At 45.2% G+C, this 25,896-nt stretch overlaps 1 protein-coding gene across 1 annotated transcript in view; it reads left to right on the top strand.

Annotated features, from left to right (window-relative positions):
* Positions 1–133: 133 nt before the first annotated feature.
* The window catches only part of ITGB5 (integrin subunit beta 5), a 63,859-nt gene continuing 38,096 nt past the window's right edge, over positions 134–25,896 (top strand). The window contains exons 1-2 of the mRNA XM_075285486.1: positions 134–280; positions 10,232–10,323. Of these exons, the coding sequence (XP_075141587.1) occupies positions 220–280; positions 10,232–10,323 (153 nt within the window). The 5' untranslated portion in view covers positions 134–219. The remainder of the gene's footprint in view (positions 281–10,231; positions 10,324–25,896) is intronic.

Here is a 25,896-nt window from a genome sequence, read left to right as displayed (position 1 = left end):
GTTCCGCACGTATAGCCGGGCAGCGGGGGGTTAATCCATCGGCATGTTCTCAGGGCTCCTCAGCCGAAGGGGTTAATAGGGCGTGTCTGTGTTTGTGTGGGCGGGCTCTGCCGGGGTGGGCGGTGCCCTGACTCTCGGGGCCCGGGCGGCGGACACTGCGGGCTCTGATGTTCTCCTCCCGGGGGATCCGCGGCCTGTGAGCGGCTACAAGTCCGAACCATGACCCGGAGCCTCCTGCTCGGCGCCCTGCTGCTCTGCTGCGCCCCACACACACCCGCGGGTGAGAGACCCGGGAGGGGGAGGGGAGTAATATAGTAATGGAGACCGGGAGCTGTACAGTATATACTATATACCGGGAGATGTGTACAGCATATACTATATACCGGGAGAGCTGTACAGTGTATACTATATACCGGGAGAGCTGTACAGTATATACTATATACCGGGAGAGCTGTACAGCATATACTATATACCGGGAGATGTGTACAGTATATACTATATACCGGGAGAGCTGTACAGTGTATACTATATACCGGGAGAGCTGTACAGTGTATACTATATACCGGGAGAGCTGTACAGTGTATACTATATACCGGGAGAGCTGTACAGTGTATACTATATACCGGGAGAGCTGTACAGTATATACTATATACCGGGAGAGCTGTACAGCATATACTATATACCGGGAGAGCTGTACAGTGTATACTATATACCGGGAGAGCTGTACAGTATATACTATATACCGGGAGAGCTGTACAGTGTATACTATATACCGGGAGAGCTGTACAGTGTATACTATATACCGGGAGATGTGTACAGTGTATACTATATACCGGGAGAGCTGTACAGTGTATACTATATACCGGGAGAGCTGTACAGTGTATACTATATACCGGGAGAGCTGTACAGTGTATACTATATACCGGGAGAGCTGTACAGTGTATACTATATACCGGGAGAGCTGTACAGTATATACTATATACCGGGAGAGCTGTACAGTATATACTATATACCGGGAGAGCTGTACAGTGTATACTATATACCGGGAGAGCTGTACAGTATATACTATATACCGGGAGAGCTGTACAGCGTATACTATATACCGGGAGATGTGTACAGTGTATACTATATACCGGGAGAGCTGTACAGTATATACTATATACCGGGAGATGTGTACAGTGTATACTATATACCGGGAGAGCTGTACAGTGTATACTATATACCGGGAGAGCTGTACAGTATATACTATATACCGGGAGAGCTGTACAGTATATACTATATACCGGGAGAGCTGTACAGTGTATACTATATACCGGGAGAGCTGTACAGTATATACTATATACCGGGAGAGCTGTACAGTATATACTATATACCGGGAGAGCTGTACAGTATATACTATATACCGGGAGAGCTGTACAGTATATACTATATACCGGGAGAGCTGTACAGTATATACTATATACCGGGAGAGCTGTACAGTATATACTATATACCGGGAGATGTGTACAGTATATACTATATACCGGGAGAGCTGTACAGTATATACTATATACCGGGAGAGCTGTACAGTGTATACTATATACCGGGAGATGTGTACAGTATATACTATATACCGGGAGAGCTGTACAGTGTATACTATATACCGGGAGAGCTGTACAGTATATACTATATACCGGGAGAGCTGTACAGTGTATACTATATACCGGGAGAGCTGTACAGTATATACTATATACCGGGAGAGCTGTACAGTATATACTATATACCGGGAGATGTGTACAGTATATACTATATACCGGGAGAGCTGTACAGCATATACTATATACCGGGAGATGTGTACAGTGTATACTATATACCGGGAGAGCTGTACAGTGTATACTATATACCGGGAGATGTGTACAGTGTATACTATATACCGGGAGAGCTGTACAGTGTATACTATATACCGGGAGAGCTGTACAGTATATACTATATACCGGGAGATGTGTACAGTGTATACTATATACCGGGAGAGCTGTACAGTGTATACTATATACCGGGAGAGCTGTACAGCGTATACTATATACCGGGAGAGCTGTACAGCGTATACTATATACCGGGAGAGCTGTACAGCGTATACTATATACCGGGAGAGCTGTACAGTGTATACTATATACCGGGAGAGCTGTACAGTGTATACTATATACCGGGAGATGTGTACAGTATATACTATATACCGGGAGAGCTGTACAGCATATACTATATACCGGGAGAGCTGTACAGTATATACTATATACCGGGAGAGCTGTACAGTATATACTATATACCGGGAGATGTGTACAGTATATACTATATACCGGGAGAGCTGTACAGCATATACTATATACCGGGAGATGTGTACAGTATATACTATATACCGGGAGATGTGTACAGTGTATACTATATACCGGGAGAGCTGTACAGTATATACTATATACCGGGAGAGCTGTACAGTATATACTATATACCGGGAGAGCTGTACAGTATATACTATATACCGGGAGAGCTGTACAGTATATACTATATACCGGGAGAGCTGTACAGTATATACTATATACCGGGAGATGTGTACAGTATATACTATATACCGGGAGAGCTGTACAGTATATACTATATACCGGGAGAGCTGTACAGTGTATACTATATACCGGGAGATGTGTACAGTATATACTATATACCGGGAGAGCTGTACAGTGTATACTATATACCGGGAGAGCTGTACAGTGTATACTATATACCGGGAGAGCTGTACAGTGTATACTATATACCGGGAGAGCTGTACAGCGTATACTATATACCGGGAGAGCTGTACAGCGTATACTATATACCGGGAGAGCTGTACAGCGTATACTATATACCGGGAGAGCTGTACAGTGTATACTATATACCGGGAGAGCTGTACAGTGTATACTATATACCGGGAGATGTGTACAGTATATACTATATACCGGGAGAGCTGTACAGCATATACTATATACCGGGAGAGCTGTACAGTATATACTATATACCGGGAGAGCTGTACAGTATATACTATATACCGGGAGATGTGTACAGTATATACTATATACCGGGAGAGCTGTACAGCATATACTATATACCGGGAGATGTGTACAGTATATACTATATACCGGGAGATGTGTACAGTGTATACTATATACCGGGAGATGTGTACAGTATATACTATATACCGGGAGAGCTGTACAGTATATACTATATACCGGGAGATGTGTACAGTATATACTATATACCGGGAGAGCTGTACAGCATATACTATATACCGGGAGAGCTGTACAGTATATACTATATACCGGGAGAGCTGTACAGTATATACTATATACCGGGAGAGCTGTACAGTGTATACTATATACCGGGAGAGCTGTACAGTGTATACTATATACCGGGAGAGCTGTACAGCGTATACTATATACCGGGAGAGCTGTACAGCGTATACTATATACCGGGAGAGCTGTACAGTGTATACTATATACCGGGAGAGCTGTACAGTGTATACTATATACCGGGAGATGTGTACAGTATATACTATATACCGGGAGAGCTGTACAGTGTATACTATATACCGGGAGAGCTGTACAGTGTATACTATATACCGGGAGAGCTGTACAGCGTATACTATATACCGGGAGAGCTGTACAGTGTATACTATATACCGGGAGAGCTGTACAGTATATACTATATACCGGGAGAGCTGTACAGTGTATACTATATACCGGGAGAGCTGTACAGTGTATACTATATACCGGGAGAGCTGTACAGTGTATACTATATACCGGGAGAGCTGTACAGTGTATACTATATACCGGGAGATGTGTACAGTATATACTATATACCGGGAGATGTGTACAGTATATACTATATACCGGGAGAGCTGTACAGTGTATACTATATACCGGGAGAGCTGTACAGCGTATACTATATACCGGGAGATGTGTACAGCGTATACTATATACCGGGAGATGTGTACAGCGTATACTATATACCGGGAGAGCTGTACAGTGTATACTATATACCGGGAGAGCTGTACAGTGTATACTATATACCGGGAGATGTGTACAGTATATACTATATACCGGGAGATGTGTACAGTATATACTATATACCGGGAGAGCTGTACAGTATATACTATATACCGGGAGAGCTGTACAGTATATACTATATACCGGGAGAGCTGTACAGTGTATACTATATACCGGGAGATGTGTACAGTATATACTATATACCGGGAGATGTGTACAGTATATACTATATACCGGGAGAGCTGTACAGCGTATACTATATACCGGGAGAGCTGTACAGCGTATACTATATACCGGGAGATGTGTACAGTGTATACTATATACCGGGAGATGTGTACAGTGTATACTATATACCGGGAGAGCTGTACAGTGTATACTATATACCGGGAGATGTGTACAGTATATACTATATACCGGGAGATGTGTACAGTATATACTATATACCGGGAGAGCTGTACAGTGTATACTATATACCGGGAGAGCTGTACAGTGTATACTATATACCGGGAGAGCTGTACAGTGTATACTATATACCGGGAGAGCTGTACAGTGTATACTATATACCGGGAGATGTGTACAGTATATACTATATACCGGGAGATGTGTACAGTATATACTATATACCGGGAGAGCTGTACAGTGTATACTATATACCGGGAGAGCTGTACAGTATATACTATATACCGGGAGAGCTGTACAGTGTATACTATATACCGGGAGAGCTGTACAGTGTATACTATATACCGGGAGAGCTGTACAGTATATACTATATACCGGGAGAGCTGTACAGTATATACTATATACCGGGAGAGCTGTACAGTGTATACTATATACCGGGAGAGCTGTACAGTGTATACTATATACCGGGAGAGCTGTACAGTATATACTATATACCGGGAGAGCTGTACAGTATATACTATATACCGGGAGATGTGTACAGTGTATACTATATACCGGGAGAGCTGTACAGTATATACTATATACCGGGAGAGCTGTACAGTGTATACTATATACCGGGAGAGCTGTACAGTATATACTATATACCGGGAGAGCTGTACAGTGTATACTATATACCGGGAGAGCTGTACAGTGTATACTATATACCGGGAGATGTGTACAGTATATACTATATACCGGGAGATGTGTACAGTATATACTATATACCGGGAGAGCTGTACAGTGTATACTATATACCGGGAGAGCTGTACAGCGTATACTATATACCGGGAGATGTGTACAGCGTATACTATATACCGGGAGATGTGTACAGCGTATACTATATACCGGGAGAGCTGTACAGTGTATACTATATACCGGGAGAGCTGTACAGTGTATACTATATACCGGGAGATGTGTACAGTATATACTATATACCGGGAGATGTGTACAGTATATACTATATACCGGGAGAGCTGTACAGTATATACTATATACCGGGAGAGCTGTACAGTATATACTATATACCGGGAGAGCTGTACAGTGTATACTATATACCGGGAGATGTGTACAGTATATACTATATACCGGGAGATGTGTACAGTATATACTATATACCGGGAGAGCTGTACAGCGTATACTATATACCGGGAGAGCTGTACAGCGTATACTATATACCGGGAGATGTGTACAGTGTATACTATATACCGGGAGATGTGTACAGTGTATACTATATACCGGGAGAGCTGTACAGTGTATACTATATACCGGGAGATGTGTACAGTATATACTATATACCGGGAGATGTGTACAGTATATACTATATACCGGGAGAGCTGTACAGTGTATACTATATACCGGGAGAGCTGTACAGTGTATACTATATACCGGGAGAGCTGTACAGTGTATACTATATACCGGGAGATGTGTACAGTATATACTATATACCGGGAGATGTGTACAGTATATACTATATACCGGGAGAGCTGTACAGTGTATACTATATACCGGGAGAGCTGTACAGTATATACTATATACCGGGAGAGCTGTACAGTGTATACTATATACCGGGAGAGCTGTACAGTGTATACTATATACCGGGAGAGCTGTACAGTATATACTATATACCGGGAGAGCTGTACAGTATATACTATATACCGGGAGAGCTGTACAGTGTATACTATATACCGGGAGAGCTGTACAGTGTATACTATATACCGGGAGAGCTGTACAGTATATACTATATACCGGGAGATGTGTACAGTATATACTATATACCGGGAGATGTGTACAGTATATACTATATACCGGGAGAGCTGTACAGTATATACTATATACCGGGAGAGCTGTACAGCGTATACTATATACCGGGAGAGCTGTACAGCGTATACTATATACCGGGAGAGCTGTACAGCGTATACTATATACCGGGAGATGTGTACAGTGTATACTATATACCGGGAGAGCTGTACAGTGTATACTATATACCGGGAGATGTGTACAGTATATACTATATACCGGGAGATGTGTACAGTATATACTATATACCGGGAGAGCTGTACAGTGTATACTATATACCGGGAGAGCTGTACAGTGTATACTATATACCGGGAGAGCTGTACAGTGTATACTATATACCGGGAGAGCTGTACAGTGTATACTATATACCGGGAGATGTGTACAGTGTATACTATATACCGGGAGATGTGTACAGTGTATACTATATACCGGGAGAGCTGTACAGTGTATACTATATACCGGGAGAGCTGTACAGTGTATACTATATACCGGGAGAGCTGTACAGTGTATACTATATACCGGGAGAGCTGTACAGTGTATACTATATACCGGGAGAGCTGTACAGTGTATACTATATACCGGGAGATGTGTACAGTGTATACTATATACCGGGAGAGCTGTACAGTGTATACTATATACCGGGAGAGCTGTACAGTGTATACTATATACCGGGAGAGCTGTACAGTGTATACTATATACCGGGAGAGCTGTACAGTGTATACTATATACCGGGAGAGCTGTACAGTATATACTATATACCGGGAGAGCTGTACAGTGTATACTATATACCGGGAGAGCTGTACAGTATATACTATATACCGGGAGAGCTGTACAGTGTATACTATATACCGGGAGAGCTGTACAGTGTATACTATATACCGGGAGAGCTGTACAGTATATACTATATACCGGGAGATGTACAGTATTTACTGAAAGTGATGTGTATATATATATATATATATATATATATATAAACACACACACACACACACGTGTATACAGCATACTGGGGTGTGATATATACAGTCCTATGAAAAAGTTTGGGCACCCCTATTAATCTTAATCATTTTTAGTTCTAAATATTTTGGTGTTTGCAGCAGCCATTTCAGTTTGATATATCTAATAACTGATGGACACTAATATTTCAGGATTGAAATGAGGTTTATTGTACTAACAGAAAATGTGCAATATGCATTAAACCAAAATTTGACCGGTGCAAAAGTATGGGCACCTCAACAGAAAAGTGACATTAATATTTAGTAGATCCTCCTTTTGCAAAGATAACAGCCTCTAGTCGCTTCCTGTAGCTTTTAATCAGTTCCTGGATCCTGGATGAAGGGATTTTGGACCATTCCTCTTTACAAAACAATTCGCGTTCAGTTAAGTTAGATGGTCGCCGAGCATGGACAGCCCGCTTCCAATCATCCCACAGATGTTCAATGATATTCAGGTCTGGGGACTGGGATGGCCATTCCAGAACATTGTAATTGTTCCTCTGCATGAATGCCTGAGGATTTGGAGCGGTGTTTTGGATCATTGTCTTGCTGAAATCTCCATCCCCGGCGTAACTTCAACTTCGTCACTGATTCTTGAACATTATTCTCAAGAATCTGCTGATACTGAGTGGAATCCATGCGACTCTCAACTTTAACAAGATTCCCGATGCCGGCATTGGCCACACAGCCCCAAAGCATGATGGAACCTCCACCAAATTTTACAGTGGGTAGCAAGTGTTTTTATTGGAATTCTGTTTTTCTTGGACGCCATGCATAACGTCTTTTTGTATGACCAAACACCTCAATCTTTGTTTCATCAGTCCACAGGACCTTCTTCCAAAATGAAGCTGGCTTGTCCCAATGTGCTTTTTCATACCTCAGGCAGTGACTCTATTTGTGGCGTACGTGCAGAAACGGCTTCTTTCTCATCACTCTCCCATACAGCTTCTATTTGTGCAAAGTGCGCTGTATAGTTGACCGATGCACAGTGACACCATCTGCAGCAAGATGATGCTGCAGCTCTTTGGAGGTGTCTGTGGATTGTCCTTGACTGTTCTCACCATTCTTCTTCTCTGCCTTTCTGATATTTTTCTTGGCCTGCCACTTCTGGGCTTAACAAGAACTGTCCCTGTGCTCTTCCATTTCCTTACTATGTTCCTCACAGTGGAAACTGACAGGTTAAATCTCTGAGACAACGTTTTGTATCCTTCCCCTGAACAACTATGTTGAACAATCTTTGTTTTCAGATCATTTGAGAGCGGGCTGTCCATGCTCGGCGACCATCAAACTGAACTGAACGCGAATTGTAAAGAGGAATGGTCCAAAATCCCTTCATCCAGGATCCAGGAACTGATTAAAAGCTACAGGAAGCGACTAGAGCCTGTTATCTTTGCAAAAGGAGGATCTACTAAATATTAATGTCACTTTTCTGTTGAGGTGCCCATACTTTTGCACTGGTCAAATTTTGGTTTAATGCATATTGCACATTTTCTGTTAGTACAATAAACCTCATTTCAATCCTGAAATATTACTGTGTCCATCAGTTATTAGATATATCAAACTGAAATGGCTGCTGCAAACACCAAAATATTTAGAACTGAAAATGATTAAGATTAATAGGGGTGCCCAAACTTTTTCATAGGACTGTGTATATATATATATATATATTTATATATATATATATATTTTATACACTGGTCTCTGCCCTCAACTTCGTCTGCATGTTTTTGGCTCTGATGATCCCCGTCAGCTCCACTTGAGGAGAACTCTGTGACTTCTGGCTCCTTCATAGCTCTCGTTGTTTGTGACAAATTAGATTTTCTTTTTCCCACCATGTTTAATATCAGCAAACTGCCAATGTGGAGTAAAGGTGATTCCCCTCCAGTGTGTCAGCACTGGAGCAGATCAGATAATATGCAGATGCTTGTACACAATGGACTGAGGGTTAGCTGAGTGTTACATAGAGAGATAACAGACCTGGGACCTGAGATAAGCGGCTGCAGGAGCAGTGTAATATAGTATGTGACCATAAATCCAGAACAGTAGTGAAGCCATGTCATTTACCAGCATACAAAGTAGCCGATGTGTTACTCCAGGTTACAGAGTATCTATGGGACATGTAATATAGTATGTGACCATAAATCCAGAACAGTAGTGAAGCCATGTCATGTACCGGGATACAAAGTAGCCGATGTGTTACTCCAGGTTACAGAGTATCTATGGGACATGTAATATAGTATGTGACCATAAATCCAGAACAGTAGTGAAGCCATGTCATGTACCGGGATACAAAGTAGCCGATGTGTTACTCCAGGTTACAGAGTATCTATGGGACATGTAATATAGTATGTGACCATAAATCCAGAACAGTAGTGAAGCCATGTCATGTACCGGGATACAAAGTAGCCGATGTGTTACTCCAGGTTACAGAGTATCTATGGGACATGTAATATAGTATGTGACCATAAATCCAGAACAGTAGTGAAGCCATGTCATGTACCGGGATACAAAGTAGCCGATGTGTTACTCCAGGTTACAGAGTATCTATGGGACAAATCTCATCCAAATCCGCTCAGTGGTTTATGTGTGATTGAGTAACAGACATCCAAACTGTCACATGTATAATAGTAGTAGGATAGGATATATATATATACTGTCACATGTATAATAGCAGTAGGATTGGAGATATATATATATATACTGTCACATGTATAATAGCAGTAGGATAGGATATATATATATATATATATATATATATATATATATATATATATATATATATAATGTGATGGATGGATACAGACAGACACAATCTTCCTCCTCCCGTTCATGTTGGGCTTGCTGTAGGTTGTTGTAGCGCTCGCTGAGGGCCGGGCTGTGTGATCAGAATATTTGGGGTCCCCCCTCCACCCCCAGTTCTTCGTATATCTGACAACTCCTTTTCTCCGGCAGGTGTGAATGTGTGCAGCAGCCGCAGTGTCAGCGTCACCTCCTGTCAGGATTGTCTCCTCATCCACCCGCAATGTGCCTGGTGCTCGCAGGAGGTAGGTGACCCCACTCACATGTCACTACTACTCCCCCCATCATCCTATACACCTAGAAGGAGCCTTACTATCTGCACCATGTACTACTCCCCCATCATCCTATACACCTAGAAGGAACCTTACTATCTGCTCCATGTACTACTCCCCCCATCATCCTATACACCTAGAAGGAACCTTACTATCTGCACCATGTACTACTCCCCCCATCATCCTATACACCTAGAAGGAACCTTACTATCTGCACCATGTACTACTCCCCCCATCATCCTATACACCTAGAAGGAACCTTACTATCTGCACCATGTACTACTCCCCCCATCATCCTATACACCTAGAAGGAACCTTACTATCTGCACCATGTACTACTCCCCCCATCATCCTATACACCTAGAAGGAGCCTTACTATCTGCACCATGTACTACTCCCCCCATCATCCTATACACCTAGAAGGAGCCTTACTATCTGCACCATGTACTACTCCCCCCATCATCCTATACACCTAGAAGGAGCCTTACTATCTGCTCCATGTACTACTCCCCCCATCATCCTATACACCTAGAAGGAACCTTACTATCTGCTCCATGTACTACTCCCCCATCATCCTATACACCTAGAAGGAACCTTACTATCTGCTCCATTTACTACTCCCCCATCATCCTATACACCTAGAAGGAGCCTTACTATCTGCACCATGTACTACTCCCCCCATCATCCTATACACCTAGAAGGAGCCTTACTATCTGCACCGTGTACTACTCCCCCATCATCCTATACACCTAGAAGGAACCTTACTATCTGCACCATGTACTACTCCCCCATCATCCTATACACCTAGAAGGAGCCTTACTATCTGCACCGTGTACTACTCCCCCATCATCCTATACACCTAGAAGGAACCTTACTATCTGCACCGTGTACTACTCCCCCATCATCCTATACACCTAGAAGGAGCCTTACTATCTGCACCGTGTACTACTCCCCCCATCATCCTATACACCTAGAAGGAGCCTTACTATCTGCACCGTGTACTACTCCCCCCATCATCCTATACACCTAGAAGGAACCTTACTATCTGCACCATGTACTACTCCCCCCATCATCCTATACACCTAGAAGGAGCCTTACTATCTGCACCATGTACTACTCCCCCATCATCCTATACACCTAGAAGGAACCTTACTATCTGCTCCATGTACTACTCCCCCCATCATCCTATACACCTAGAAGGAACCTTACTATCTGCACCATGTACTACTCCCCCCATCATCCTATACACCTAGAAGGAACCTTACTATCTGCACCATGTACTACTCCCCCCATCATCCTATACACCTAGAAGGAACCTTACTATCTGCACCATGTACTACTCCCCCCATCATCCTATACACCTAGAAGGAACCTTACTATCTGCACCATGTACTACTCCCCCCATCATCCTATACACCTAGAAGGAGCCTTACTATCTGCACCATGTACTACTCCCCCCATCATCCTATACACCTAGAAGGAGCCTTACTATCTGCACCATGTACTACTCCCCCCATCATCCTATACACCTAGAAGGAGCCTTACTATCTGCTCCATGTACTACTCCCCCCATCATCCTATACACCTAGAAGGAACCTTACTATCTGCTCCATGTACTACTCCCCCATCATCCTATACACCTAGAAGGAACCTTACTATCTGCTCCATTTACTACTCCCCCATCATCCTATACACCTAGAAGGAGCCTTACTATCTGCACCATGTACTACTCCCCCCATCATCCTATACACCTAGAAGGAGCCTTACTATCTGCACCGTGTACTACTCCCCCATCATCCTATACACCTAGAAGGAACCTTACTATCTGCACCATGTACTACTCCCCCATCATCCTATACACCTAGAAGGAGCCTTACTATCTGCACCGTGTACTACTCCCCCATCATCCTATACACCTAGAAGGAACCTTACTATCTGCACCGTGTACTACTCCCCCATCATCCTATACACCTAGAAGGAGCCTTACTATCTGCACCGTGTACTACTCCCCCCATCATCCTATACACCTAGAAGGAGCCTTACTATCTGCACCGTGTACTACTCCCCCCATCATCCTATACACCTAGAAGGAACCTTACTATCTGCACCATGTACTACTCCCCCCATCATCCTATACACCTAGAAGGAGCCTTACTATCTGCACCATGTACTACTCCCCCATCATCCTATACACCTAGAAGGAACCTTACTATCTGCACCATGTACTACTCCCCCCATCATCCTATACACCTAGAAGGAACCTTACTATCTGCACCATGTACTACTCCCCCCATCATCTTATACACCTAGAAGGAACCTTACTATCTGCACCATGTACTACTCCCCCCATCATCCTATACACCTAGAAGGAACCTTACTATCTGCACCATGTACTACTCCCCCATCATCCTATACACCTAGAAGGAACCTTACTATCTGCACCATGTACTACTCCCCCATCATCCTATACACCTAGAAGGAACCTTACTATCTGCACCATGTACTACTCCCCCATCATCCTATACACCTAGAAGGAACCTTACTATCTGCACCATGTACTACTCCCCCCATCATCCTATACACCTAGAAGGAACCTTACTATCTGCACCATGTACTACTCCCCCATCATCCTATACACCTAGAAGGAACCTTACTATCTGCTCCATGTACTACTCCCCCATCATCCTATACACCTAGAAGGAACCTTACTATCTGCTCCATGTACTACTCCCCCATCATCCTATACACCTAGAAGGAGCCTTACTATCTGCACCATGTACTACTCCCTCATCATCCTATACACCTAGAAGGAGCCTTACTATCTGCACCATGTACTACTCCCTCATCATCCTATACACCTAGAAGGAACCTTACTATCTGCTCCATGTACTACTCCCCCATCATCCTATACACCTAGAAGGAACCTTACTATCTGCACCATGTACTACTCCCCCATCATCCTATACACCTAGAAGGAACCTTACTATCTGCACCATGTACTACTCCCTCATCATCCTATACACCTAGAAGGAACCTTACTATCTGCTCCATGTACTACTCCCCCATCATCCTATACACCTAGAAGGAACCTTACTATCTGCACCATGTACTACTCCCTCATCATCCTATACACCTAGAAGGAACCTTACTATCTGCACCATGTACTACTCCCTCATCATCCTATACACCTAGAAGGAACCTTACTATCTGCACCATGTACTACTCCCCCATCATCCTATACACCTAGAAGGAACCTTACTATCTGCACCATGTACTACTCCCTCATCATCCTATACACCTAGAAGGAACCTTACTATCTGCTCCATGTACTACTCCCCCATCATCCTATACACCTAGAAGGAACCTTACTATCTGCACCATGTACTACTCCCTCATCATCCTATACACCTAGAAGGAACCTTACTATCTGCACCATGTACTACTCCCCCCATCATCCTATACACCTAGAAGGAACCTTACTATCTGCACCATGTACTACTCCCCCCATCATCCTATACACCTAGAAGGAACCTTACTATCTGCACCATGTACTACTCCCCCATCATCCTATACACCTAGAAGGAACCTTACTATCTGCACCATGTACTACTCCCCCCATCATCCTATACACCTAGAAGGAACCTTACTATCTGCTCCATGTACTACTCCCCCATCATCCTATACACCTAGAAGGAACCTTACTATCTGCACCATGTACTACTCCCCCATCATCCTATACACCTAGAAGGAACCTTACTATCTGCACCATGTACTACTCCCCCCATCATCCTATACACCTAGAAGGAGCCTTACTATCTGCACCATGTACTACTCCCCCATCATCCTATACACCTAGAAGGAGCCTTACTATCTGCACCATGTACTACTCCCCCATCATCCTATACACCTAGAAGGAGCCTTACTATCTGCACCATGTACTACTCCCCCATCATCCTATACACCTAGAAGGAGCCTTACTATCTGCACCATGTACTACTCCCCCATCATCCTATACACCTAGAAGGAACCTTACTATCTGCTCCATGTACTACTCCCCCCATCATCCTATACACCTAGAAGGAACCTTACTATCTGCACCATGTACTACTCCCCCATCATCCTATACACCTAGAAGGAACCTTACTATCTGCACCATGTACTACTCCCCCCATCATCCTATACACCTAGAAGGAACCTTACTATCTGCTCCATGTACTACTCCCCCATCATCCTATACACCTAGAAGGAGCCTTACTATCTGCACCATGTACTACTCCCCCCATCATCCTATACACCTAGAAGGAGCCTTACTATCTGCTCCATGTACTACTCCCCCATCATCCTATACACCTAGAAGGAGCCTTACTATCTGCTCCATGTACTACTCCCCCATCATCCTATACACCTAGAAGGAGCCTTACTATCTGCTCCATGTACTACTCCCCCCATCATCCTATACACCTAGAAGGAACCTTACTATCTGCACCATGTACTACTCCCCCATCATCCTATACACCTAGAAGGAGCCTTACTATCTGCACCATGTACTACTCCCCCCATCATCCTATACACCTAGAAGGAACCTTACTATCTGCACCATGTACTACTCCCTCCATCATCCTATACACCTAGAAGGAGCCTTACTATCTGCTCCATGTACTACTTCCCCCATCATCCTATACACCTAGAAGGAACCTTACTATCTGCTCCATGTACTACTCCCCCATCATCCTATACACCTAGAAGGAGCCTTACTATCTGCTCCATGTACTACTTCCCCCATCATCCTATACACCTAGAAGGAACCTTACTATCTGCACCATGTACTACTCCCCCCATCATCCTATACACCTAGAAGGAGCCTTACTATCTGCACCATGTACTACTCCCCCCATCATCCTATACACCTAGAAGGAACCTTACTATCTGCTCCATGTACTACTCCCCCATCATCCTATACACCTAGAAGGAACCTTACTATCTGCTCCATGTACTACTCCCCCCATCATCCTATACACCTAGAAGGAGCCTTACTATCTGCTCCATGTACTACTCCCCCCATCATCCTATACACCTAGAAGGAACCTTACTATCTGCTCCATGTACTACTCCCCCATCATCCTATACACCTAGAAGGAGCCTTACTATCTGCACCGTGTACTACTCCCCCCATCATCCTATACACCTAGAAGGAGCCTTACTATCTGCTCCATGTACTACTCCCCCCATCATCCTATACACCTAGAAGGAACCTTACTATCTGCTCCATGTACTACTCCCCCATCATCCTATACACCTAGAAGGAACCTTACTATCTGCACCATGTACTACTCCCCCCATCATCCTATACACCTAGAAGGAACCTTACTATCTGCACCATGTACTACTCCCCCATCATCCTATACACCTAGAAGGAACCTTACTATCTGCACCATGTACTACTCCCCCATCATCCTATACACCTAGAAGGAGCCTTACTATCTGCACCATGTACTACTCCCCCATCATCCTATACACCTAGAAGGAACCTTACTATCTGCACCATGTACTACTCCCCCCATCATCCTATACACCTAGAAGGAACCTTACTATCTGCTCCATGTACTACTCCCCCATCATCCTATACACCTAGAAGGAGCCTTACTATCTGCTCCATGTACTACTCCCCCCATCATCCTATACACCTAGAAGGAGCCTTACTATCTGCACCATGTACTACTCCCCCATCATCCTATACACCTAGAAGGAACCTTACTATCTGCACCATGTACTACTCCCCCATCATCCTATACACCTAGAAGGAGCCTTACTATCTGCTCCATGTACTACTCCCCCCATCATCCTATACACCTAGAAGGAGCCTTACTATCTGCTCCATGTACTACTCCCCCATCATCCTATACACCTAGAAGGAGCCTTACTATCTGCTCCATGTACTACTCCCCCCATCATCCTATACACCTAGAAGGAACCTTACTATCTGCTCCATGTACTACTCCCCCATCATCCTATACACCTAGAAGGAACCTTACTATCTGCGCCATGACTGCACCATGTACTACTCCCCCATCATCCTATACACCTAGAAGGAACCTTACTATCTGCTCCATGTACTACTCCCCCCATCATCCTATACACCTAGAAGGAACCTTACTATCTGCTCCATGTACTACTCCCCCATCATCCTATACACCTAGAAGGAACCTTACTATCTGCTCCATGTACTACTCCCCCCATCATCCTATACACCTAGAAGGAACCTTACTATCTGCTCCATGTACTACTCCCCCCATCATCCTATACACCTAGAAGGAACCTTACTATCTGCTCCATGTACTACTCCCCCATCATCCTATACACCTAGAAGGAACCTTACTATCTGCACCATGTACTACTCCCTCATCATCCTATACACCTAGAAGGAACCTTACTATCTGCGCCATGTACTACTCCCTCCATCATCCTATACACCTAGAAGGAGCCTTACTATCTGCTCCATGTACTACTCCCCCCATCATCCTATACACCTAGAAGGAGCCTTACTATCTGCACCGTGTACTACTCCCCCATCATCCTATACACCTAGAAGGAGCCTTACTATCTGCTCCATGTACTACTCCCCCCATCATCCTATACACCTAGAAGGAACCTTACTATCTGCGCCATGTACTACTCCCCCCATCATCCTATACACCTAGAAGGAGCCTTACTATCTGCACCGTGTACTACTCCCCCATCATCCTATACACCTAGAAGGAGCCTTACTATCTGCTCCGTGTACTACTCCCCCATCATCCTATACACCTAGAAGGAACCTTACTATCTGCTCCATGTACTACTCCCCCCATCATCCTATACACCTAGAAGGAGCCTTACTATCTGCACCGTGTACTACTCCCCCATCATCCTATACACCTAGAAGGAACCTTACTATCTGCACCATGTACTACTCCCCCCATCATCCTATACACCTAGAAGGAGCCTTACTATCTGCACCATGTACTACTCCCCCCATCATCCTATACACCTAGAAGGAACCTTACTATCTGCACCATGTACTACTCCCCCCATCATCCTATACACCTAGAAGGAGCCTTACTATCTGCTCCATGTACTACTCCCCCCATCATCCTATACACCTAGAAGGAGCCTTACTATCTGCGCCATGTACTACTCCCCCCATCATCCTATACACCTAGAAGGAACCTTACTATCTGCACCATGTACTACTCCCCCCATCATCCTATACACCTAGAAGGAGCCTTACTATCTGCACCATGTACTACTCCCCCCATCATCCTATACACCTAGAAGGAGCCTTACTATCTGCTCCATGTACTACTCCCCCCATCATCCTATACACCTAGAAGGAACCTTACTATCTGCACCATGTACTACTCCCTCCATCATCCTATACACCTAGAAGGAACCTTACTATCTGCACCGTGTACTACTCCCCCCATCATCCTATACACCTAGAAGGAACCTTACTATCTGCACCATGTACTACTCCCCCCATCATCCTATACACCTAGAAGGAACCTTACTATCTGCACCATGTACTACTCCCCCCATCATCCTATACACCTAGAAGGAGCCTTACTATCTGCACCATGTACTACTCCCCCATCATCCTATACACCTAGAAGGAGCCTTACTATCTGCACCATGTACTACTCCCCCATCATCCTATACACCTAGAAGGAACCTTACTATCTGCACCGTGTACTACTCCCCCCATCATCCTATACACCTAGAAGGAGCCTTACTATCTGCTCCATGTACTACTCCCCCATCATCCTATACACCTAGAAGGAGCCTTACTATCTGCACCATGTACTACTCCCCCATCATCCTATACACCTAGAAGGAACCTTACTATCTGCTCCATGTACTACTCCCCCCATCATCCTATACACCTAGAAGGAACCTTACTATCTGCACCATGTACTACTCCCCCCATCATCCTATACACCTAGAAGGAACCTTACTATCTGCACCATGTACTACTCCCCCATCATCCTATACACCTAGAAGGAACCTTACTATCTGCACCATGTACTACTCCCCCATCATCTTATACACCTAGAAGGAACCTTACTATCTGCACCCTGTACTACTCCCCCATCATCCTATACACCTAGAAGGAGCCTTACTATCTGCACCGTGTACTACTCCCCCATCATCCTATACACCTAGAAGGAACCTTACTATCTGCACCGTGTACTACTCCCCCCATCATCCTATACACCTAGAAGGAACCTTACTATCTGCACCATGTACTACTCCCCCATCATCCTATACACCTAGAAGGAGCCTTACTATCTGCTCCATGTACTACTCCCCCATCATCCTATACACCTAGAAGGAACCTTACTATCTGCACCGTGTACTACTCCCCCCATCATCCTATACACCTAGAAGGAGCCTTACTATCTGCACCATGTACTACTCCCCCCATCATCCTATACACCTAGAAGGAGCCTTACTATCTGCACCATGTACTACTCCCCCATCATCCTATACACCTAGAAGGAACCTTACTATCTGCACCGTGTACTACTCCCCCATCATCCTATACACCTAGAAGGAACCTTACTATCTGCTCCATGTACTACTCCCCCCATCATCCTATACACCTAGAAGGAGCCTTACTATCTGCACCATGTACTACTCCCCCCATCATCCTATACACCTAGAAGGAACCTTACTATCTGCACCATGTACTACTCCCCCCATCATCCTATACACCTAGAAGGAGCCTTACTATCTGCTCCATGTACTACTCCCCCCATCATCCTATACACCTAGAAGGAGCCTTACTATCTGCTCCATGTACTACTCCCCCCATCATCCTATACACCTAGAAGGAACCTTACTATCTGCACCATGTACTACTCCCCCATCATCCTATACACCTAGAAGGAACCTTACTATCTGCACCATGTACTACTCCCCCATCATCCTATACACCTAGAAGGAACCTTACTATCTGCTCCATGTACTACTCCCCCATCATCCTATACACCTAGAAGGAACCTTACTATCTGCACCATGTACTACTCCCCCATCATCCTATACACCTAGAAGGAACCTTACTATCTGCACCATGTACTACTCCCCCATCATCCTATACACCTAGAAGGAACCTTACTATCTGCTCCATGTACTACTCCCCCCATCATCCTATACACCTAGAAGGAACCTTACTATCTGCACCATGTACTACTCCCCCCATCATCCTATACACCTAGAAGGAGCCTTACTATCTGCACCATGTACTACTCCCCCCATCATCCTATACACCTAGAAGGAACCTTACTATCTGCTCCATGTACTACTCCCCCCATCATCCTATACACCTAGAAGGAACCTTACTATCTGCTCCATGTACTACTCCCCCCATCATCCTATACACCTAGAAGGAACCTTACTATCTGCTCCATGTACTACTCCCCCCATCATCCTATACACCTAGAAGGAGCCTTACTATCTGCACCATGTACTACTCCCCCCATCATCCTATACACCTAGAAGGAACCTTACTATCTGCACCATGTACTACTCCCCCCATCATCCTATACACCTAGAAGGAGCCTTACTATCTGCACCGTGTACTACTCCCCCATCATCCTATACACCTAGAAGGAACCTTACTATCTGCACCATGTACTACTCCCTCCATCATCCTATACACCTAGAAGGAGCCTTACTATCTGCACCATGTACTACTCCCTCCATCATCCTATACACCTAGAAGGAGCCTTACTATCTGCACCATGTACTACTCCCCCATCATCCTATACACCTAGAAGGAACCTTACTATCTGCGCCATGTACTACTCCCTCCATCATCCTATACACCTAGAAGGAGCCTTACTATCTGCACCATGTACTACTCCCCCATCATCCTATACACCTAGAAGGAACCTTACTATCTGCACCATGTACTACTCCCCCATCATCCTATACACCTAGAAGGAACCTTACTATCTGCACCATGTACTACTCCCCCCATCATCCTATACACCTAGAAGGAACCTTACTATCTGCACCATGTACTACTCCCTCATCATCCTATACACCTAGAAGGAACCTTACTATCTGCACCATGTACTACTCCCCCCATCATCCTATACACCTAGAAGGAACCTTACTATCTGCGCCATGTACTACTCCCTCCATCATCCTATACACCTAGAAGGAACCTTACTATCTGCACCATGTACTACTCCCCCCATCATCCTATACACCTAGAAGGAACCTTACTATCTGCACCATGTACTACTCCCCCCATCATCCTATACACCTAGAAGGAACCTTACTATCTGCGCCATGTACTACTCCCTCCATCATCCTATACACCTAGAAGGAGCCTTACTATCTGCTCCATGTACTACTCCCTCCATCATCCTATACACCTAGAAGGAGCCTTACTATCTGCTCCATGTACTACTCCCCCATCATCCTATACACCTAGAAGGAGCCTTACTATCTGCTCCATGTACTACTCCCCCCATCATCCTATACACCTAGAAGGAGCCTTACTATCTGCACCGTGTACTACTCCCCCCATCATCCTATACACCTAGAAGGAACCTTACTATCTGCTCCATGTACTACTCCCCCATCATCCTATACACCTAGAAGGAGCCTTACTATCTGCTCCATGTACTACTCCCCCCATCATCCTATACACCTAGAAGGAGCCTTACTATCTGCACCATGTACTACTCCCCCATCATCCTATACACCTAGAAGGAACCTTACTATCTGCACCATGTACTACTCCCCCATCATCCTATACACCTAGAAGGAACCTTACTATCTGCACCATGTACTACTCCCCCATCATCCTATACACCTAGAAGGAGCCTTACTATCTGCACCATGTACTACTCCCCCATCATCCTATACACCTAGAAGGAACCTTACTATCTGCACCATGTACTACTCCCCCCATCATCCTATACACCTAGAAGGAACCTTACTATCTGCACCATGTACTACTCCCCCCATCATCCTATACACCTAGAAGGAGCCTTACTATCTGCACCATGTACTACTCCCTCCATCATCCTATACACCTAGAAGGAGCCTTACTATCTGCACCATGTACTACTCCCCCCATCATCCTATACACCTAGAAGGAGCCTTACTATCTGCTCCATGTACTACTCCCCCCATCATCCTATACACCTAGAAGGAACCTTACTATCTGCACCATGTACTACTCCCCCATCATCCTATACACCTAGAAGGAACCTTACTATCTGCACCATGTACTACTCCCCCATCATCCTATACACCTAGAAGGAACCTTACTATCTGCTCCATGTACTACTCCCCCATCATCCTATACACCTAGAAGGAACCTTACTATCTGCACCATGTACTACTCCCCCATCATCCTATACACCTAGAAGGAACCTTACTATCTGCACCATGTACTACTCCCTCCATCATCCTATACACCTAGAAGGAACCTTACTATCTGCACCATGTACTACTCCCCCATCATCCTATACACCTAGAAGGAACCTTACTATCTGCACCATGTACTACTCCCCCATCATCCTATACACCTAGAAGGAACCTTACTATCTGCTCCATGTACTACTCCCCCCATCATCCTATACACCTAGAAGGAACCTTACTATCTGCACCATGTACTACTCCCCCCATCATCCTATACACCTAGAAGGAGCCTTACTATCTGCACCATGTACTACTCCCCCCATCATCCTATACACCTAGAAGGAACCTTACTATCTGCACCATGTACTACTCCCCCATCATCCTATACACCTAGAAGGAGCCTTACTATCTGCACCATGTACTACTCCCCCATCATCCTATACACCTAGAAGGAACCTTACTATCTGCACCATGTACTACTCCCTCCATCATCCTATACACCTAGAAGGAGCCTTACTATCTGCACCATGTACTACTCCCCCCATCATCCTATACACCTAGAAGGAGCCTTACTATCTGCTCCATGTACTACTCCCCCCATCATCCTATACACCTAGAAGGAACCTTACTATCTGCACCATGTACTACTCCCCCATCATCCTATACACCTAGAAGGAACCTTACTATCTGCACCATGTACTACTCCCCCATCATCCTATACACCTAGAAGGAACCTTACTATCTGCTCCATGTACTACTCCCCCATCATCCTATACACCTAGAAGGAACCTTACTATCTGCACCATGTACTACTCCCCCATCATCCTATACACCTAGAAGGAACCTTACTATCTGCACCATGTACTACTCCCCCATCATCCTATACACCTAGAAGGAACCTTACTATCTGCTCCATGTACTACTCCCCCCATCATCCTATACACCTAGAAGGAGCCTTACTATCTGCACCATGTACTACTCCCCCATCATCCTATACACCTAGAAGGAGCCTTACTATCTGCTCCATGTACTACTCCCCCCATCATCCTATACACCTGGAAGGAACCTTACTATCTGCACCATGTACTACTCCCCCCATCATCCTATACACCTAGAAGGAACCTTACTATCTGCACCATGTACTACTCCCCCCATCATCCTATACACCTAGAAGGAGCCTTACTATCTGCACCATGTACTACTCCCCCCATCATCCTATACACCTAGAAGGAACCTTACTATCTGCTCCATGTACTACTCCCCCCATCATCCTATACACCTAGAAGGAACCTTACTATCTGCACCATGTACTACTCCCCCCATCATCCTATACACCTAGAAGGAGCCTTACTATCTGCACCATGTACTACTCCCCCCATCATCCTATACACCTAGAAGGAACCTTACTATCTGCACCATGTACTACTCCCCCCATCATCCTATACACCTAGAAGGAGCCTTACTATCTGCACCGTGTACTACTCCCCCATCATCCTATACACCTAGAAGGAACCTTACTATCTGCACCGTGTACTACTCCCCCATCATCCTATACACCTAGAAGGAACCTTACTATCTGCACCGTGTACTACTCCCTCCATCATCCTATACACCTAGAAGGAGCCTTACTATCTGCACCATGTACTACTCCCTCCATCATCCTATACACCTAGAAGGAGCCTTACTATCTGCACCATGTACTACTCCCCCATCATCCTATACACCTAGAAGGAACCTTACTATCTGCGCCATGTACTACTCCCTCCATCATCCTATACACCTAGAAGGAGCCTTACTATCTGCTCCATGTACTACTCCCCCATCATCCTATACACCTAGAAGGAACCTTACTATCTGCTCCATGTACTACTCCCCCATCATCCTATACACCTAGAAGGAACCTTACTATCTGCACCATGTACTACTCCCCCATCATCCTATACACCTAGAAGGAACCTTACTATCTGCTCCATGTACTACTCCCCCCATCATCCTATACACCTAGAAGGAGCCTTACTATCTGCACCATGTACTACTCCCCCATCATCCTATACACCTAGAAGGAACCTTACTATCTGCACCATGTACTACTCCCCCATCATCCTATACACCTAGAAGGAACCTTACTATCTGCACCATGTACTACTCCCCCCATCATCCTATACACCTAGAAGGAACCTTACTATCTGCACCATGTACTACTCCCTCATCATCCTATACACCTAGAAGGAACCTTACTATCTGCACCATGTACTACTCCCCCCATCATCCTATACACCTAGAAGGAACCTTACTATCTGCGCCATGTACTACTCCCTCCATCATCCTATACACCTAGAAGGAACCTTACTATCTGCACCATGTACTACTCCCCCCATCATCCTATACACCTAGAAGGAACCTTACTATCTGCACCATGTACTACTCCCCCCATCATCCTATACACCTAGAAGGAACCTTACTATCTGCACCATGTACTACTCCCTCCATCATCCTATACACCTAGAAGGAGCCTTACTATCTGCACCATGTACTACTCCCCCATCATCCTATACACCTAGAAGGAACCTTACTATCTGCTCCATGTACTACTCCCCCCATCATCCTATACACCTAGAAGGAGCCTTACTATCTGCACCGTGTACTACTCCCCCATCATCCTATACACCTAGAAGGAACCTTACTATCTGCTCCATGTACTACTCCCCCCATCATCCTATACACCTAGAAGGAGCCTTACTATCTGCGCCATGTACTACTCCCCCATCATCCTATACACCTAGAAGGAGCCTTACTATCTGCTCCATGTACTACTCCCCCATCATCCTATACACCTAGAAGGAACCTTACTATCTGCACCATGTACTACTCCCCCCATCATCCTATACACCTAGAAGGAGCCTTACTATCTGCACCATGTACTACTCCCCCCATCATCCTATACACCTAGAAGGAACCTTACTATCTGCGCCATGTACTACTCCCCCCATCATCCTATACACCTAGAAGGAGCCTTACTATCTGCTCCATGTACTACTCCCTCCATCATCCTATACACCTAGAAGGAACCTTACTATCTGCACCATGTACTACTCCCCCATCATCCTATACACCTAGAAGGAGCCTTACTATCTGCTCCATGTACTACTCCCCCATCATCCTATACACCTAGAAGGAACCTTACTATCTGCACCATGTACTACTCCCCCCATCATCCTATACACCTAGAAGGAACCTTACTATCTGCACCATGTACTACTCCCCCCATCATCCTATACACCTAGAAGGAGCCTTACTATCTGCTCCATGTACTACTCCCCCCATCATCCTATACACCTAGAAGGAACCTTACTATCTGCGCCATGTACTACTCCCCCCATCATCCTATACACCTAGACTACGTCTCCCATCATCCTGCTATGTAAAACAATTGTCTTTCCACTTCTTCAGTGACTCCCCAGTTTCATCCTTGCAGTCCCGCTTGCTCCTCGTTTCCTCCTCATCGGCTGCTCCCTCAGATAACTCCAGTTCTGGTGGTGGAGTTGTGCTCGGCTTGGTGTCAGGTCTGGCTAGCGCTCGGCTTGGTGTCAGGTCTGGCTAGCGCTCGGCTTGGTGTCAGGTCTGGCTAGTGCTCGGCTAGTTGTCAGGTCTGGCTAGCGCTCGGCTTGGTGTCAGGTCTGGCTAGCGCTCGGCTTGGTGTCAGGTCTGGCTAGCGCTCGGCTTGGTGTCAGGTCTGGCTAGCGCTCGGCTTGGTGTCAGGTCTGGCTAGCGCTCGGCTTGGTGTCAGGTCTGGCTAGTGCTCGGCTAGTTGTCAGGTCTGGCTAGCGCTCGGCTTGGTGTCAGGTCTGGCTAGTGCTCGGCTTGGTGTCAGGTCTGGCTAGTGCTCGGCTTGGTGTCAGGTCTGGCTAGTGCTCGGCTTGGTGTCAGGTCTGGCTAGTGCTCGGCTTGGTGTCAGGTCTGGCTAGTGCTCGGCTTGGTGTCAGGTCTGGCTAGCGCTCGGCTTGTTGTCAGGTCTGGCTAGCGCTCGGCTTGGTGTCAGGTCTGGCTAGCGCTCGGCTTGTTGTCAGGTCTGGCTAGCGCTCGGCTTGGTGTCAGGTCTGGCTAGCGCTCGGCTTGGTGTCAGGTCTG

This window comes from Leptodactylus fuscus, chromosome 8 (assembly GCF_031893055.1).
Source record: "Leptodactylus fuscus isolate aLepFus1 chromosome 8, aLepFus1.hap2, whole genome shotgun sequence".
In the NCBI taxonomy this organism is placed as follows: domain Eukaryota; kingdom Metazoa; phylum Chordata; class Amphibia; order Anura; family Leptodactylidae; genus Leptodactylus; species Leptodactylus fuscus.
This window is presented reverse-complemented; position numbering and strand designations above follow the sequence as displayed.